Source organism: Pungitius pungitius, chromosome 10, assembly GCF_949316345.1.
Source record: "Pungitius pungitius chromosome 10, fPunPun2.1, whole genome shotgun sequence".
Taxonomy (NCBI): Eukaryota; Metazoa; Chordata; class Actinopteri; order Perciformes; family Gasterosteidae; genus Pungitius; species Pungitius pungitius.
Window position 1 is genome coordinate 17,067,468 of NC_084909.1, and position 19,618 is coordinate 17,087,085.

The 19,618-nt window shown below is 40.0% G+C and overlaps 3 protein-coding genes across 3 annotated transcripts; 1 reads left to right on the plus strand and 2 right to left on the minus strand.

Moving 5' to 3' along the window:
- Nucleotides 1-1,026: 1,026 nt before the first annotated feature.
- On the minus strand, nucleotides 1,027-6,383 carry LOC119228329 (cytochrome P450 2J2-like). Its single transcript, XM_037487703.2, has 9 exons — nucleotides 6,076-6,383; nucleotides 4,963-5,125; nucleotides 4,639-4,788; nucleotides 4,393-4,553; nucleotides 4,131-4,307; nucleotides 3,252-3,393; nucleotides 2,984-3,171; nucleotides 2,745-2,886; nucleotides 1,027-2,411 (listed from the first exon to the last, which is right to left on the minus strand). The coding sequence occupies exons 1-9, from the start codon at nucleotides 6,256-6,258 to the stop codon at nucleotides 2,236-2,238; spliced, it is 1,482 nt and encodes a 493-aa protein (XP_037343600.2). The 5' UTR covers nucleotides 6,259-6,383; the 3' UTR covers nucleotides 1,027-2,235.
- Nucleotides 6,384-12,005: 5,622 nt separating this feature from the next.
- Nucleotides 12,006-15,660, minus strand: tyw5 (tRNA-yW synthesizing protein 5). Its single transcript, XM_037489225.2, has 8 exons — nucleotides 15,487-15,660; nucleotides 14,888-15,042; nucleotides 14,736-14,805; nucleotides 14,365-14,409; nucleotides 14,076-14,213; nucleotides 13,706-13,793; nucleotides 13,417-13,533; nucleotides 12,006-13,265 (listed from the first exon to the last, which is right to left on the minus strand). Exons 1-8 carry the CDS (start codon nucleotides 15,565-15,567, stop codon nucleotides 12,910-12,912), a joined length of 1,050 nt encoding a protein of 349 aa, XP_037345122.1. The 5' UTR covers nucleotides 15,568-15,660; the 3' UTR covers nucleotides 12,006-12,909.
- Nucleotides 15,661-15,822: 162 nt separating this feature from the next.
- Nucleotides 15,823-19,519, plus strand: maip1 (matrix AAA peptidase interacting protein 1). The gene is made up of 5 exons (XM_037489228.2): nucleotides 15,823-16,176; nucleotides 16,323-16,394; nucleotides 18,358-18,484; nucleotides 18,785-18,935; nucleotides 19,034-19,519. Exons 1-5 carry the CDS (start codon nucleotides 15,862-15,864, stop codon nucleotides 19,110-19,112), a joined length of 744 nt encoding a protein of 247 aa, XP_037345125.2. The 5' UTR covers nucleotides 15,823-15,861; the 3' UTR covers nucleotides 19,113-19,519.
- Nucleotides 19,520-19,618: the final 99 nt, after the last annotated feature.

A 19,618-nucleotide genomic window follows, 5' to 3' on the forward strand; every position in this document is an offset into this window, starting at 1 on the left:
TCCATAATGGGGAAGAACCTACGTCTGAAATCAGTTTAAAAATAATCCTTTGAATGAAACTGCTCATTTTGGATATACTCTACACTAGTATGACCTTCTCATCTCAGTATTAGAACAATATGTTCACTGTCCACACTGAAAAAATTCTGCTAACGGTCCTTGAGGATCATTTGTAGGTTTCCCGTTTTTGAGCAAGTCTAGATTTATTTGTCATCATAATAATCAAATAACCGTTTGAGGTCCAAACCCAGCAGGAAATGGAGAAGTCCCGTAGCTAAAGAGTGTTGAACCAGCTCGGCAAACAAGACTTTAGTCATTGAATAAATAACGGAACTGATTGATTATCTAGTAATATTACGTCAAGTAATATGACGGCAATTACTCGTGAACAACAACCCTCTGGGCTCAGACTTGTGATAACGTGACTGCAAAGCCTCCGCTGTGTTTCAGGAACTCTTCCCCCAGAGAGCAACGTCCCAGAGTGCAGTGCAGCTTGTGACCTTTTGTTTTATTACATATAACATGTAGTTTAGAGGTGGAGAAGTGTCATTGATTCATTTATTTGAAAGGTTACTACATTTATTGATTTAAGAACAAAACCTCCATAATACAAACTTTCTCAAAAGTTATTATTTGCATAAACCAAGTTAATTACAAAGTGAAAGTTTCCTGGATTAAAGAATCCAAACAAATGTTATCTAGATGCTTAAGAGGAAGATACAGACATTCAACAGAAAAGGGTTTTTTATTTACTTGTAGCTAATTGAATGAGGCTGAACTTAAATGGGTTAGTCATAAACTGTAGAAATAATTGGATCTTCACTAATAGATGCTGGAATCTATTGAACGTTTCTTGGGAGGTGTGATGGAAATCATGCCTAACTCATGTGGAGCTAATACATAAACCATTATTGTCTAATGGGTAATCCTGATGAATGACTTACACACTATCAGCTCGGTTGGTTCAACAGTTTACTAATGCCATACGCTAATGACATTTAGAGCAAAGTTTCATCAACACTGGAGCAGTTTAAGAATGTTCTAGAACATCCATCTTTTCTTTTATTGATTCAATGAGAACATCTAAATTCTAAGTGAGATGTTGACTAGTACAGCAAACCTTTCTGTAGCATACCCCTCCCGACAGATGGTCTGACGCTTTACTGATTGATTGTACAAGCTTTTACCCTTTCGGGCGGGTACTAATACCTTCAAAATAAAAGCATCCAACTCCAAACATGCACAAAATCAAACAAAGAGGTAACAAAGGAAGTACACACAAAATGGGTTGGTTACACTTTCAATGTATAGGTTAACTGTCATTAGTAGCCCGCTGTATTTATTTTCGGACTGTCTATATTTGGACAGATAATGAGACCATGAATCCGACATGCCAAAAGCCCCTTTCCCCCCCATGTGAGAAGGACTCTGACTGTGTAGTTTAGTCTCTTTCTAGTCTTTTTTGGTCTGATGCTGGTTGTTTCTCTTCATAGTCGTTTTGTGTTGTGATGTTGAGTATGTTGCTGGTTGCTATGCAACTCTTTGATGTTTTGTAGGAGTCCAGTAGGCCTGTAGAGTAATTGATCCACTGGGCTTGAAAAAAGGATTAAGTCCAGTTGTCTTTGACTTTAAACTTGCAGATATTCTACGACTGAATTTCCAGTGACATGGTGACACTATAATTTGGGATAATCTGATAAAATCTAGTTTCAATGTGAGGCAGATATGTGATCATTGATTGTCTTGTGTGTGGTCTAACAACATATCAAATGCTCGGCTCCCTTTTTCCCTTCGCCTTGCCGGAGGTGAAAAGTCCAAAGAATCTACTGGCTCGAGTTTAAAATCCATTATTACAGGGTGAAATACGGTCTAAAAAGTATAGTATTTTACAATATAGTGAATTGCCTTTCCCACAGTGGATTCTGACCTCAAAGCATAGGTCTCCAGAGATTCTGTCTGTCCCCAATTTCCCTGTGCGTGTCAATCATTTTAAAGCCGTATGTGATTGGCTGCATGTTCAAACGTAACTCCTCCCCCCGATTATAAATGTGTTTAATTCATATTGCATACTAATATAATTACTAACTAATATCTAATAACGCACAAATCACAATTATAACACTAGTCATGATCACATGTGTTATCATTTCTTCTGCTTACATTCAACAAAAGCCTTGTCTCAGAGAGAACGTGGCGATGTGTGACACTGCGGGCAGAAGTAACGGTGGGAGCGATTTAGCGAGGCAGAGCCAGGATCCGGAACTTTTCAGGGGAATAGGTGAAGCCCATCACTCCCTCCAGGCTGGGCATTTCTCCAGGAACAGGAGAGAAGGTGAAGCGTTGGAGGAGAGCCGTAAAGAAAAGGAACAGCTCCATCCTGGCCAGATGTTCTCCTACACACGCACGTTTACCTAAAAGGAACCATCTTCAGGTTAAACCGCTTAAACTTCAAACCGCTGAGTGTCGGCAGCGGTAGTAAATTCCATCAAAGTCTTAAATGAAGCAAAATCAGTTTGCCCCATGCTTTATATTCGCATTAACAGTGCATTTTCTTTACAGCCTGACTTAACTTTTAACTTCTGTCGATATCATTCTTGCTTTCAAAATCCTGTGTGTGTGTTTTTTTATTTCTGAAGATCATTTTGCTGAACGTATTATAACTGTTTGCGTTGCCACACAGCTTATTTTCACCCATTATCCGCAAAAGCCAATGGAAAAATTCCACTGGCTTTTAGTGTGCAAACCTGCAGAAAACGGTAGAAAGGCCTCTCTTCTGCGGAACCGGCCCTCTGAATCCAAGAAATGCTCAGGATTGAAGGTGCCAGGAGTCGCCCACTCGTTCTTATCAAAGAGCACGGATCCGAGAGCTGTCGTCACACTTGTGCCCTGGAAAGAAAGAAAAAAAGCTTGAGAAGTTCCTGTCGGTCATGTGTAAATAAGTGGTCATTTATAGCTGGGTGAGTCTGGTAAATAAATCTTTTACTTTGGGTATTAAATATCCTCCCAATGTAGCGTCTTTAGTGGCCATTTTGGGGAATCCCATAGGAACAATGTTCCCCATCCTTTGAATCTCGTGGATGACGGCGTCTGTAAAGGGCATGTTGGGTCGGTCGGCCGCGCTGGGCTGACGAGACTCTCCGATCACTCTGTCGATCTCTGCCTGGACTTTCTCTGCGTAAGGAAGCATAGCCACGGACATTATGCAAGCAAGACTAGTGTTGATGAGAATACTCTGTGATTAAGTATCTGACCTTGTATCTCTGGGTAGTGCATCATGTAGACGAGGGCCCAGCGTAAAGTGGTGGCACTTGATTCGGTCCCAGCCTCAATCAGGTCGAGAGTGCAAACCAGCAGGGTTTCGATGTTAAAGCCCGCCTGGGGATCCTGCTTTTTCTGGAAAAGTCAGATCATGTACTGTGCTGTCAAATGCTCTGCCAAAATGTTAAAAGAAACTAATCTCTGAGAGGACTTTGGTCTTTTACAACTCAAAGAAACGATAAAAATGGGGCAAAAATAGGCTATAAATGCAGATATTCATTAATTGACTGCAGCACCCCCTAGTCTTCAAAAAATATAGAAAGATTTGGGTAGGTTTAGGGGTGCAATTCATACATATAACATACATTTGTGAGGGCAGGTCAAGTCATTTGGAAGATATGTGTCTTGCCATATTAGTTCATTGGTCCATATCTTCTCAAAACAGTGAGATATCAACAAGATTGTTATGATTCGGGGGGGGGGGGATATTAAACCAATAATGAACCACACAAGATTTTGTGAGAATCTGACAGCGTTTAGTATAAATGGGCAAAAATGTGTTTTTGACAAAATTCAAAATTGAATTAGTTTAATTTAAATACCATGATTGATTTTTGTAGAGCATGTTCAAGAACAAATCAATCGGGCTTATTGGCTTATTGAACTAAGAAAAATAGCTGCTGAGTCAGGCAGAATCTTGGGTTTTGTTCCTTCAACATGTTCCAATTGTGAGACTGGAGACAACCACAGCGTCACTAGATCTAACCGGTGCAGCTGCATGTATAGTTTCATATCACCACCTGGTGATTATTAACCATCTGCCAGGATACCAGGTAGCTTAAAAAAAAGACTCATAGAAATCAGTCTCTCACCTTTTCCATCTCTGCCAGGTATACGTCGATGAAATCCCGGGGGTCTTCGGGGTTCCACTCTTCCCGGTGCTTGTCTACTTGCTTTTCCAGAAAAGCCATGATCTCCTTGTAGTTTCTGTGGAGAGTCTGGTGAGGTCCCGGCAGGTGCTCCAGCAAGCCGGGGAACACATCATACAGCTGTGGATGGGGCGAACTTTCACGTCAATTTAACAGTCTCCTTTGTGATCCACAACAGGATAGTCGAGACAGATCAGGGAGCTACCTGAGCTAGAGGAGAGCCGGCGAGCAGGACGGCCTCGTTGTCCAGCTCCAGAACCTTACGGAAGCTCTGATCGCTGTATTCAAAGCGCTGTCCGAAGAGCACCGAGGAGATGATGTTGCCCACTGCGGTCGTTATGGTGTATTGGGGGTTGAACGGTGCTTCTGGGAATGCGACGAATGACACTCAGGGGATGACGAACATTGTCTGATCTAAAGCATGTGTACTAATAGATGAATCATTACTTGCTTTGTTCCTCTTTAAAAGCTTCACACAAGAAGCTGCTTTCAACCTGAATGTATTTTTCCAGCGACCTCTGACCCTCTCCGAAGTAACGCAGGTGAGTGTTGGCAAACCTCCTCTGCTGCTTCCAGAGGTAACCATTGCTCATAGCTATACCTGTGGGAACATTATCTCAAACCATAGTAAAGGCAAGCACTGAACAGGTTGTTGAAGTCAATCGTAAGCTTAAACAATCAAAGTCAACTTTTGAGCTATGATATTTCTTGTTGTTGTTTTACCCCAGAACGACATGCTCTGTCCCACACAGTCACTCGTTTTGTGTTTACTCACCAATCCCCTTGAAGGTTTTGTGGAAGAGAGGAATAACAGGTCGATCAACGAAGCTGTCCATCTTGTTGACGAGAGCCTCTTTGACCATCTTGTGGCCAGAGACGAACACCATCCTCGCGCTGCCTTTCCTCAAGCTGAACACTGGACCGTACTGCTGAGCAAGCTGCATCCAAAGGGACGGATCACTTTTCAAGACTTTTCAACGTTTCACAAAGACATGGGTCTTCTTGCAATTTGCGAACAGATCATTGGATAGAAGTCCTTGAGGAGATGAGATGATTGCATAAACACTAAGGGGGCATGACACTGAGACCACTGATGGGAAATGAGTCCCTCACCTCTTGATGCTCATCGCACTGCTGTCTCATGATGTTTTACAACTGATAAATCAGCACCAATTTTCAATGTACTGGCCCCCAGTTTTCCTCAAATGTTTTGATTGGTGATCCAAAGAGTTGTTGCATAGTCTTTAAATTAGTAACAGACAGAAAGCACTTTGAAGATGCAACCATTTCTTAGTGTTGTGTATTTATTGTGATCCTTTTTGCCCCTCAGATATTAACTGTTAGGGGGAAATGGTTTTCGTGCACACTGCGTGTTCTCTTGGTTTCTCTGTGACCTCTTCAGTTCACGATGGCTCAGTGTTACCACAGCTGGAAGCACTGTTTATCTGTCTGTTAAACACTCACTGCTCACCGTCACACTGAGAGGGAGGCGGGGGAGTCCAAGTCTGAATTCCTATAACATGCTTTTTGCTCATCTTTCCCTGGACGGTGTTGTCCCTCGGTCTGGGCAATGTGGAGCTCTGATGTGTATTAACAGCTTCTCTTTACACTACGAAGCTTGTCAGATCTTCCTGCTACTCTGAGGGGCCGAAGGAAGACTGTCCCTTTCAGCTGAATTGAGTCATTGAACTGTGGCTATAGCTTGTGTTTGATGATTTTGTGTAACTATTATTTTTCTATATGCTCGTCTGTAATAAATACTTAATCACTTCGGATACCTTGGTTTCTCACAAGGGAATTACCCACTAATTTCCACCACGATAATATTGGACCCTTTCTTACTCCACTCTGGAAGAACAAATTGCATGTATTTACATGTGCACCTCACCTTCTCTATTGTTTTGAAGTCAACTCCTGTGAAGATGTTTCCTAGAAAAGGCAGCGCCCACGGTCCTGGTGGAAAGCTGTGTGGTCTCCAGTTTCTGACGACATCCGTCACAAGTAACGTGGCTAAAGTCAACAGCAACCAGCTGGTAAAGTCCATACAATCAAAAAGCGCTTGAAAAATCATGATAACGGTTTGAAAAGTCCTCCTTCTAAAATCCTGTTTGCTTCCACGAGTGAGCGGGTGGTAAGTCTTATGTGTTCTGAGAGAGGAAGGGAGGATCTAAGTGAAAGAGGCCTAAAAGGGGCATGTTACATAATGCTCTCACACACCCTCTGAGAGGAAAACAAGGCCAAAGGTTCTATACACGTGCACTGTGGGATAAGTATCGTATTCCGCCCTTTTACTTTCCGGGCGTAAAGAAATTACATTATAGAATGTAGACATTGTAGATGAGTCTCGATTTCTGCTGCGACATTCGGATGGTAGGGTCAGAATTTGGCGTCTACAACATGAAAGCATGGATCCATCCTGCCTTGTATCAACGGTTCAGGCTGGTGGTGGTGGTGTCATGGTGTGGGGAATATTTTCTTGGCACTCTTTGGGCCCCTTGGTACCAATTGAGCATCGTTGCAACGCCACAGCCTACCTGAGTATTGTTGCTGACCATGTCCATCCCTTTATGACCACAATGTACCCAACTTCTGATGGCTACTTTCAGCAGGATAATGCGCCATGTCATAAAGCTGGAATCATCTCAGACTGGTTTCTTGAACATGACAATGAGTTCGCTGTACTCAAATGGCCTCCACAATCACCAGATCTCATTCCAATAGAGCATCATTGGGATGTGGTGGAACGGGAGATTCGCATCATGGATGTGCAGCCGACAAATCTGCGGCAACTGTGTGATGCCATCATGTCAATATGGACCAAACTCCCTGAGGAATGCATCCAGCACCTTGTTGAATCTATGCCACGAAGAATTGAGGCAGTTCTGAAGGCAAAAGGGGGTCCAACCCGGTACTAGCACCTAATAAAGTGGCCGGTGAGTGTATAGAATGTTACACTATAGAATGTTTCAGTGTAGAATGTTAGTGTATAATGTTGAATTTAATGTTACGTCATAGAATGTTACAGTGTAGACCTAACGTCGGCCAGACCGGTCGATGGTGGAGGGGGGTGTGGCGGCACTCACGGTCCGACTGGCGAATGGTACGGAGGGGGGGTGGGGTGGAGGTGGCGGAGGGTGGGGGGGGCGCAGGGCTGACGCTACGCAAAAGGGGGGAGTGGCCACTGACTTCCGAGCCAATGTAGCTCGGATTTCGAAGGCCTCTCAGTCAATATCAGTTGGCGGTGCTATCAAGTATTACATTTCGGTTGATTACCGGTACATGTCATTCAATACAATGAGAGCTGTGTCATAGCTTGTATTATTCTAGTGATTATAGTTTCAAAATTAGTGGTTTTACAATAAACTCCTTACTTTATTGAATACATATTTCCAGAATCATGGTTGTATTCTGGTGTACACTAAACGCATTTCGATTATAGATAATTTATGAACCTGGTCATCAATTTATTTCTAATATCCTACAAATGTCACAGTATATAATGTTACAGTGCAGAATATTAGTGTATATTCTTACATATTTTACATTTTAAAATGTCAGTGTATAGAATGTAACTAATAGTGTGTAGAATGTTAGGTTTTAGAATTTTACATTGTATGTTGATAGTTTATAGAAGTTTACAGTATGTTACAGTGCAGATTTTTAGTGTATATCATAGTGTATATGATGTTACAAAAAGAATGTTAGTGTAGATTGTTACACTGTAGAATGATTCTACAGTGTAACAATCCACTCTACATTCTATACACTAACATTCTACTAGAATGTTAGTGTATAGAATGTAGAGTGTATAAGATGTTACAGTGTAGAATGTTAGTGTATAGAATGAAGAGTGTATAAGATGTTACAGTGTAGAATGTTAGTGTATAGAATGTAGAGTGTATAAGATGTTACAGTGTAGAATGTTAGTGTATAGAATGTAGAGTGTATAAGATGTTACAGTGTAGAATGTTAGTGCATAGAATAAAGAGTGTATGAGATGTTACAGTGTAGAATGTTAGTGTATAGAATGTAGAGTGTATAAGATGTTACAGTGTAGAATGTTAGTGTATAGAATGAAGAGTGTATAAGATGTTACAGTGTAGAATGTTAGTGTATAGAATGTAGAGTGTATAAGATGTTACAGTGTAGAATGTTAGTGTATAGAATGTAGAGTGTATAAGATGTTACAGTGTAGAATGTTAGTGTATAGAATGTAGAGTGTATAAGATGTTACAGTGTAGAATGTTAGTGTATAGAATCTAGAGTGTATAAGATGTTACAGTGTAGAATGTTAGTGCATAGAATAAAGAGTGTATAAGATGTTACAGTGTAGAATGTTAGTGTATAGAATGTAGAGTGTATAAGATGTTATAGTGTAGAATGTTAGTGTATAGAATGTAGAGTGTATAAGATGTTACAGTGTAGAATGTTAGTGTATAGAATGTAGAGTGTATAAGATGTTATAGTGTAGAATGTTAGTGTATAGAATGTAGAGTGTATAAGATGTTACAGTGTAGAATGTTAGTGTATAGAATGTAGAGTGTATAAGATGTTACAGTGTAGAATGTTAGTGTATAGAATGTAGAGTGTATAAGATGTTACAGTGTAGAATGTTAGTGTATAGAATGTAGAGTGTATAAGATGTTACAGTGTAGAATGTTAGTGTATAGAATGTAGAGTGTATAAGATGTTACAGTGTAGAATGTTAGTGTATAGAATGTAGAGTGTATAAGATGTTACAGTGTAGAATGTTAGTGTATAGAATGTAGAGTGTATAAGATGTTATAGTGTAGAATGTTAGTGTATAGAATGTAGAGTGTATAAGATGTTACAGTGTAGAATGTTAGTCTATAGAATGTAGAGTGTATAAGATGTTACAGTGTAGAATGTTAGTGTATAGAATGTAGAGTGTATAAGATGTTACAGTGTAGAATGTTAGTGTATAGAATGTAGAGTGTATAAGATGTTACAGTGTAGAATGTTAGTGTATAGAATGTAGAGTGTATAAGATGTTACAGTGTAGAATGTTAGTGCATAGAATAAAGAGTGTATAAGATGTTACAGTGTAGAATGTTAGTGTATAGAATGTAGAGTGTATAAGATGTTACAGTGTAGAATGTTAGTGTATAGAATGTAGAGTGTATAAGATGTTACAGTGTAGAATGTTAGTGTATAGAATGTAGAGTGTATAAGATGTTACAGTGTAGAATGTTAGTGTACAGTATAGAATGTAGAGTGCATAAGATGTTACAGTGTAGAATGTTAGTGTATAGAATGTAGAGTGTATAGGATGTTACAGTGTAAAATGTTAGTATATAGAATGTAGAGTGTATAAGATGTTACAGTGTAGAATGTTAGTGTACAGTATAGAATGTAGAGTGCATAAGATGTTACAGTGTAGAATGTTAGTGTATATAATGTAGAGTGTATAAGATGTTACAGTGTAGAATGTTAGTGTATAGAATGTAGAGTGTATATGATGTTACAGTGTAGAATGTTAGTGTATAGAATGAAGAGTGTATAAGATGTTACAGTATAGAATGTTAGTGTATAGAATGTAGAGTGTATAAGATGTTACAGTGTAGAATGTACAGTGTATAATATGTTACAGTGTAGAATGTTAGTGTATAGAATGTAGAGTGTATAAGATGTTACAGTGTAGAATGTTAGTGTATAGAATGTAGAGTGTATAAGATGTTACAGTGTAGAATGTTAGTGTATAGAATGTAGAGTGTATAAGATGTTATAGTGTAGAATGTTAGTGTATAGAATGTAGAGTGTATAAGATGTTACAGTGTAGAATGTTAGTGTATAGAATGTAGAGTGTATAAGATGTTACAGTGTAGAATGTTAGTGTACAGTATAGAATGTAGAGTGCATAAGATGTTACAGTGTAGAATGTTAGTGTATAGAATGTAGAGTGTATAAGATGTTACAGTGTAGAATGTTAGTGTATAGAATGTAGAGTGTATAAGATGTTACAGTGTAGAATGTTAGTGTATAGAATGTAGAGTGTATAAGATGTTATAGTGTAGAATGTTAGTGTATAGAATGTAGAGTGTATAATATGTTACAGTGTAGAATGTTAGTGTATAGAATGTAGAGTGTATAAGATGTTACAGTGTAGAATGTTAGTGTATAGAATGTAGAGTGTATAAGATGTTACAGTGTAGAATGTTAGTGTATAGAATGTAGAGTGTATAAGATGTTACAGTGTAGAATGTTAGTGTATAGAATGTAGAGTGTATAAGATGTTACAGTGTAGAATGTTAGTGCATAGAATAAAGAGTGTATAAGATGTTACAGTGTAGAATGTTAGTGTATAGAATGTAGAGTGTATAAGATGTTACAGTGTAGAATGTTAGTATATAGAATGTAGAGTGTATAAGATGTTACAGTGTAGAATGTTAGTGTATAGAATGTAGAGTGTATATGATGTTACAGTGTAGAATGTTAGTGTATAGAATGTAGAGTGTATAAGATGTTACAGTGTAGAATGTTAGTGTATATAATGTAGAGTGTATAAGATGTTACAGTGTAGAATGTTAGTGTATAGAATGTAGAGTGTATAAGATGTTACAGTGTAGAATGTTAGTGTATAGAATGTAGAGTGTATAAGATGTTACAGTGTAGAATGTTAGTGTACAGTATAGAATGTAGAGTGCATAAGATGTTACAGTGTAGAATGTTAGTGTATAGAATGTAGAGTGTATAGGATGTTACAGTGTAAAATGTTAGTATATAGAATGTAGAGTGTATAAGATGTTACAGTGTAGAATGTTAGTGTACAGTATAGAATGTAGAGTGCATAAGATGTTACAGTGTAGAATGTTAGTGTATATAATGTAGAGTGTATAAGATGTTACAGTGTAGAATGTTAGTGTATAGAATGTAGAGTGTATATGATGTTACAGTGTAGAATGTTAGTGTATAGAATGAAGAGTGTATAAGATGTTACAGTATAGAATGTTAGTGTATAGAATGTAGAGTGTATAAGATGTTACAGTGTAGAATGTACAGTGTATAATATGTTACAGTGTAGAATGTTAGTGTATAGAATGTAGAGTGTATAAGATGTTACAGTGTAGAATGTTAGTATATAGAATGTAGAGTGTATAAGATGTTACAGTGTAGAATGTTAGTGTATAGAATGTAGAGTGTATATGATGTTACAGTGTAGAATGTTAGTGTATAGAATGTAGAGTGTATAAGATGTTACAGTGTAGAATGTTAGTGTATATAATGTAGAGTGTATAAGATGTTACAGTGTAGAATGTTAGTGTATAGAATGTAGAGTGTATAAGATGTTACAGTGTAGAATGTTAGTGTATAGAATGTAGAGTGTATAAGATGTTAGTGTAGAATGTTAGTGTATAGAATGAAGAGTGTATATGATGTTACAGTGTAGAATGTTAGTGAATAGAATGTAGAGTGTATAAGATGTTACAGTGTAGAATGTTGGTGTATAGAATGTAGACTGTATAGGATGTTACAGTCGGCTGGCTGATGGGGAAGGGGAGGCGTGTGACCGGCCAGTAAGTAGTAGCGGTGACCGACAATAGCGCTGCCATCAGCGCAAGATGAGTCTCATCTGTCAGAAGGAGGAAAACGTCACAAGCATCCCGCACATTCTTGGTCTTTACTGGAGTCAACATGGGTTGCTTTGGAATGAAATTGAATGTGGTCCGTTAGTAAGCATGGATCGCTAATTAACATAACATAATTAGCATAACCTATTGGACACCCCTGGTATATAATGTTACAGTATTGATATCACTTGGCTCAGATGGGGCAACAAAAAGGGAGGCCACAAACAAACATTTTCCAGATTCTGTTTTATTGTTGGTCTGGGTGAGCCTGGTGCAGCAGGCCCTGCTGAGATAAACACTCCCGAAGCGCTGTGTCCCGATCCGAGTGATTGGTGTTTGAGCTTCACCCACAGGTAAACCCCTGGCAGAGCAGGAACACAGCCAGCTGAGTAGGAGGGTCGCCACAGTATAGTAGAGTCATTTATTCTATATTATCGTACAGTATTTAAACAGGAGCTGCTCTCTCAGCGAGAATACAGAGGAAGGAACCACAGAGCATCTTCACACCTAAAAGAGCTTCATCCTATCTTAGTGTTGTCAATCAGCAAATGTAACATTCTCCTGGCTTTTGAGCATCTAGAACATCTCTCCCAATGAATCGTCTCTGGAGCAGCACGAAAGACCTCATAATATTTTGTCAGGGACAAAACAGGGATAGGGGTAGGAATAATGTATAGATTTTCTCTTTCCTGGAAGTTGTCCCCATTCAGGAGCCAACTTTTGGTTCTGACTGGTGGCAGTGTTTCTCCCACTATTAATTTAGCGGCACCCTGCCCCCCCTGAGAATTTCTCAAGAGTGGAGGTAATTTAAAGATATCTTTCCTATAGAACATGTTTCAGAACCTGTCCTTATATTAAACAAACTCCTCCCTTTGCAGAGAGAAGTCTAGTTCTATAGAAGTAGAGAAGGACATTTTTTATTTATTCCCTCAGTAAGCATTGTAAACATGACTTTATGGTCTCAATCTCTAGTTTCATGTCTATACAGCATGATTTTCATTCATTAAATGACGGTCCATCTAGAGTCAGACAGACCATAAAGTATTTTTATTAAAGCATTACTTCTTATAAAGCCTATGACCTCTTATTGATGTCTTTTGTCATCCAAACATCCACTTGCTCCAGAAGTCAAACTAAGCATGACATGAGTGCCACGCTGATGTTTTATTGGTTGATTTCTCTATAACCTCATCTGGGTTTGGCGAATTGGCTGCAGAGTCCTGTGTAATCGTGCTGGACGGACCGTCACAGTACGTCCGCTTTTGGACGCGTTGGACCATCCGGCGTCCGTAAAAGTCCCGATAATCTTCTGGCAGCTGGTCCAGAGTGTGCAGCGCCTTCTCTAGCGCCTGAAGGGCCCGAGTCGCGGCGACGGGATCTTTGTTACCGTACGGGTCCTTTCGGTCGTAGCTGTCGGCAGGAAGGTGGCGCCAGAACACATTGACGCCAACTCCAAACTGCAGGGCCAGCGTGTTGTGGAACCACAGCGCTGAGGAGAGGGGAAACCAAGTTAGGGAGGTGTTCACAGTGTTTCGGACATTAGGCCTCCACCAGGATTTGTGAGCCACATTTCCCATGATAAGAATGACTGGGTGACAGAATCTACTGTACATGGTAGGTGGAACGGCAGCTTTATTTACCAGGTATGAAGAGCAGATCCCCGGGTTCCAGCACACAGTCATATCTTTTTGCTTTCACAAACTCAGGAAACTGATTCAGGTCTGGGCATTCGATGTCCAGTACCTCAGATTTATCCCCTGATGGGTGGAATTAAAATAAAAAGCTGCACTTTTGAGTGGTTAATATTTTATAAACCATGACACACACAAAAAGACATTCCTCCAGTTGAATGACATTAATATTAGAGGTGAATTTGAAAGAGGAATAGTGGATTGAAACAACAGATTTTGAGCAATCAAACCAACTTGCCTGACAGGTAGAGGTGCAATGCATCTTGGGGGCTATAAAGAGCCACTCTCTTCCTCCCTGTCACCTGAGCCAGCAGGTTGTCCATCACCTGAAGAAACAAGCAACAAATACTAGAAGAGGAAGAGCTTACTGACAGCTTCGACTATACCTCTTTTCAGAGGGAGGTTAAAGTACCACATCAGCAATTATATCCATACTGTATTATATCTACATATAGATATACATATAAACGTGTGTATATATTTATAATCTATAAAATATATCTTTTCAACCCAGTATGGTTAGCGACTTGCCAAATGATACAGACAGGCAACAAATGCGAAGGCGCCAGAAGGAAGACGAGCAGAGGGACTACTTGCGGGACACTCACGTCATAGTGCGTCCACAGCTGCAGACCACACGAGCTGATGCGGAAGACACTGGAGAAGAACTGATGGGGTTCAAAGTACTGTGGGATGTGAAAATCTTGCGCCAAGTCCGGGAACTGTTTGCTCAGATCAGCCGGCTCCTGTGAGAGACATTTATTTTTTTGGTAAATATCTTTTGAAGAGTCAGACTGAAGACCTTTTGTTTCTATGCAATATAAATAAAAAACAAATGTCTAAACTTTGAGGGAACAAAACTTAATGCTGCATGTCAAATTTCAGAAGTCTTCATACCTTTCGAACGTCCTCTCCCAGGGATCGAAGGTAATAGCTCTCATCCTTATATAAGATCAAAGAAAGTAATTAAAAGACACAACATACTGTTGAAAAAATATTTTAAAAATGTGTGTGTCAGCCATTCACCGGGCAAATACATTGATATTAACTAAATACTTGCATAGGCAGGTAAATAAATAAACACGCATAAACTGCGGCCCTAATACTGTGGGGCGCCGTTTGTAAAATGTCGCACGTTCTAAAATCCTGCGCAGTTTTGGTACATTTAGCAATATCATATGAAAAAAAGCATGACATTATTCATGTCACTTTTTCAAACATTTAGAGAGAAATTCATGTAAATGCACACATTTTTTAATGATATTTACCTCACACAAGAAGAAGTCAGAGTGCTTCCTTTCAGATGCCCTTTTCACAAACTCTTTGAATGGCAGAGTCCTGTAAATGAAGAGCTGGAGCTGAGCATCATGGGTAGAGAGAGAGAGAGAAAGAAAAAGAGAGAGAAAGAGAGAGAGCTCACTTGTATGCAAAGTTTTTGTGGAGGAAGTCCATCTGTGGTTGAGTGGACACGTGGATCTTCACCTCCTTGTCTCCACCTCTCTCTCCCAGATACTCCACCGTCCACTTCTCCAGACATGGTCCCAGACACAAGCCTCTCAGGACGGCTGGTCTGCGCTGGGAACAACATTCACTATTATTCATAACTATATTATGTCAAACAACCTTGTGTTACTGTTAAACATTATCCTTGGAAAAGTTAATGCATGTATTTACATGAATTTCTCTCTAAATGTTTGAAAAAGTGACATGAATATTGTCATGCTTTTTTTCATATGATATTGCTAAATGTACCAAAACTGTGGAGGATTTTAGAACGTGCGACATTTTACAAACGGCGCCCCATAGTATTAGGGCCGCAGTTTATGCGTGTTTATTTATTTACCTGCCTATGCAAGTATTTAGTTAATATCAATGTATTTGCTCGGTGAATGGCTGCAACGATTACACAAATAATAGGTGACAGCATCACCGTGAGACATGCTCCGAGGCGTTGCCTGGTGACCACCGCTCAGACAAGAGTCTGACTAAACGTTTAAGTCCCGTGTTCCTGCATCTTACCTCCGGGTAGATATCTCGCAGAAACACGTCCTTATCTACTTCTGTAAATATCCGAACAGGTATTTTCTCCTGAAGCTCCATTCCACATGATATACGTTAGAATATCACGAGCTGCTGAAAGTAAACAGCTCGTAAGTTGACGGGTGTTTCATTGGTAATATTCCGTGTAGAAACAAGATATCACTAAATAAAAGTCGGCTATACAAAAAAGAGAACGGAACGTTAGTTAAAGAATAATGTCCATGATTTCTGGATACACCAATTAATCATATTCTCATAATGGTGTTAGATTTATATCTGTATTTTTTATGTTTTCTGTTTGTTCCTCGCCGGAAGTTACAAGCACAAGGACCAGGAAGCTTTGGAGGGGCGAAAATGGCGCTGCCCATGTTAAGAGGTTGTCACAGATTTCCATCAACGTTAAGCTTTACTCGTCTGTGTTTGAATGACAGTGTCATCCTGAACCGGACCGGTAAACGACCGCTACCTTCTCCGTGCCTGGCCGCTGTGGTAGAAGCGGTCCGCCCGTACAGCTCCAACCGCGGCGGACAGAACCAAAACCAGAAGGTGGTGGTCCTGGGCATCCCCAATCCGTTTATCTGGTTCCGCACCAGAATCTACTACTTTCTGATTCGGGCTTACTTTGATAACGAGTTCAACGTTGAAGAGTTCGCGGTTGGAGCGAAGCAGGTGAATACGGACCGGGGGACGAATGGTGGTAAAGTTTTGTGCGCTGCGTACACCTTCTCTGACACTTCTAGCATTCAGTAAACGGGATTTAGTGGCCATTACGACTTCAACACACAACTGTAACGTGCCTGTGTTGACCCCTGCAGGCCTTCACCCATGTCTCCGGACTGCTGTCTCAGTGTCACTTTGAAGCTTTGGAAGGGCTGGTGGCTACGGACGTAAGTACGGGAAGCCAGCAAGTGCACCCTTTTATTTAAATATAATATACCAACAAACCAATACACTGTTTAGTATTTAGAAGAAACATTGCATATGACAAAATGGATATTAGGTGTGACCAGTGATGCCAGTGTTGTCGGCTGCTGCTGAATGTAACGTATAAAGTAACTTGTAATCTAATTTATTTGATAGTAAAGAGTAACAAAACGCAAAAGCTATTTGAATATTACAATTGGTTCAAAGGGATTGTGAGGAAGTGTTTTGCTCTGTAAATGTATTACGTCATCAAGACTACAATCCCTGGCCTCACGTTGCCTCACATTGAAACAAGTCCAATGAGTTCCATCCAGGGATTTTTAGACTGTACTCATCGCTCCTTGTGAACTACTGGAGTGCTTTTAATTAGAGTCCTCGCTTTGACTAGTCGTATATATCAAAATGGTGCTGATAACTAATCTGGCAGATTTTTAACTTCCAAATGACTTGGCCTGCCCTCACCAAAATTATAGCATGTGTGAAGCCCTAAACACACACTAATAGTTTCATAATTTTTGACGAATAGGGGGCGCTGTAATTAATGGTTGAAAATCTGCCTTTTTGGTCTGTTTTTGGCCTTTTCTCATGATTTCTTACAGTTGTAAAAGACCAAACTCCTCCCAGGGATTAAATCCGATTCTTCTCAAATCCACGCAGTGTGCTCTTCAGACCTTGGGCTCTAAAAGTTGCATTTTGCCGGAAGAAATATTAAACTGTGCATAGGAGGCAATTAAAAAAAACCACCTTTTAAAAGATTTCGAAGGAAGTTGGGTCATGTATGGCTTTTATTTTGGGATGGAACATCAGAATGTCCTGGTTATCCATAAGTGTCACCTTGGGCATGTCTACTATTAACCTGAACTGGAATGGTCATGAAAGTATTGATATAGTGTATAGTGTATTCTTTTAAACCTAATCTGAAAATGACCAAATGTAGTCTGGTGATTGAGATATTGAAGGAAAATGGCTATTGTATGGTATTTTGAGAGGCTTTAATTTTGGACTGGTAATTCAGAATGTCTTGGTTATCACCAAGTCACACCCTGGGGATGTGTACTCTCTACCTGAAATGGAATTACTGTGTAACTAGTTACGGCCGCAGACCCACCTACTGGTAACGAAAAGCCACATTTTCTAGTTATTTTCATCTCTTTCATTGAATAGGTCCCATATAAAAAGTGAAATGGTACCAACACCTCAATAGTTCCATGTTGGGATCATATGCTCAATGGGGTTCTCAAGATGATGGGCAGTTTTGGGTTCAGGGTCCATTTTGGTCACATCTAACCATAGCACCTTCTTCCACATGGTTGCAGTGTCTCCCACATGACTGGTGTTAAAACTCCAAACTGTATTTCTTATGCAGCTCATTCAGAGTTACATTGGCCTCCTGGTTGCTGCTCTATTAAAGACATCACAATCTACTCAGAAAGAATGTCACCTTTGACGATGTTCATGACTAAATGAAAACTTAAATCATGGCAAAGAAGAAAAGAGAACCAATGGAAGAGTGGTTTCAACTCGAGACATACTTCATCTAAACTGCTCCATATTTCTCACTTCTCATGACATCCTTACCTTCTATACATCCATATTATAATCCAAGTCTGGTGGAAATGTGAACTAACACCACTGACTTGCGAACGCCGCAGGCGTCCTCGACCGCATTTCTAACCATCTGGCCAGTGCCCCAACGTGCAAGGAGTAGCGAGGACCCGTCCAATCTTAATTTAATATTCTAGTTAACAGATGGATCTGGTCATGATGGCTTGCAAGTAGTAATAACAGTAACCAACTTAATTATATATTTCCACCAAACATAACCCTAAAAAACCTGTGACAAAGGACAGTGTTCTAAGATTCTGGTATATAACTGGTGTAACCCCTATGCTCAAGTTGAACTTTACCACGTTTCCGTCTATGCAGTTGATTATAAAGCTGAAGGAAAAATGCAACGCGCTGCCATCGAGCCACAAGAAAGCTCTCTCTGCAGACGCCGATGACATCATGTACACAACCCCTGGAGACGTGGGGATCTACTATGATGATGATGGTCAGCATGCCATCTTAACCTCCCAGATTGTGTGTGTGTGTGTGTGTGTGTGTTTGAAATAACCTTTGTTGTTGTTTATTGTCGCCCAGCCATTTAAGTAAATCGCTGAGTCTTGCCGTAGAAACCAATGGCCAGCTTCCAGACATACATAAATAAAGCCACTTTACTGTGGACAAAATGAAGAAACCTTGTGAAGGCCTAAAGATCTGTTTTGCAGGACTGAACAGCCAGATATTGTGTGTTTGAAATGAACCCATTGCTGGTCCAGTGTTATTAAGTGTCAGTACTTTTCTTTTCCAGGGAGAAAATTTGTCAGCATTCTGATGCGTTTCTGGTATCTGACAAACGCACGTCTTCCTGAAGACACCCTGGAGGGAACTCGCGTCTTTCAGGTGGCCATAAGTGGAGAGGGAGAGGCAGACACAAAGAGACTCCTCAGTGCAAACTATGAGTGAGCATATCATTTCTGTCTGGAGGGCTTTTTAAATATAACTATGCTGCTGTGTGAATTAGGGTATTCGTATTGATCGGTCTTTTCTTCTCTGACAGATTCCAAAGGGAGTTCACTAAGGGGGTGCCTCCAGAATGGACCATTACAAAGATTGAGCACTCCAAGCTTTTGGATTGAGTTGGTTTTGATTAGTGGCAGTTGTGCAACTGGAAATGAATCAAAGACATGAAATCGTCCTCGCCCTGCCTATTTGCTTTTATTAAATTGAGTTTCACTAAAGCAGCTCAAGATAATCCACGGGGGGAAATGTGATGCGTCGCCTTACTGGGAAGTCAGAAGAAATCCAGAGGAAAACACCTGGATTCACACAAGAAAAGACTTGAGGCAACCCATTGATAGCATAAAGACCACAGACATCAGTGATTCTTAGGATATTCTTCTAAATCCCTGGTACCCCCTCAAAGGAAATGTGATCAGTACTAGACTACAGCAGGTTGTGACCTCTAGAACTTCTTATTTTAACTACCATGTAACTTCACATGGGCGTGCCCAGCACCCCTTCTATGAAACACTCATCTTGCTTTTTATTTTTTTAAAGACCCAACTATTGTCTGGTATTTTATTTTCAAGTAAAGAAAAAAACACAGAATCTATTGTTTCTGTGTAGGCCTGTGTGGTATAAG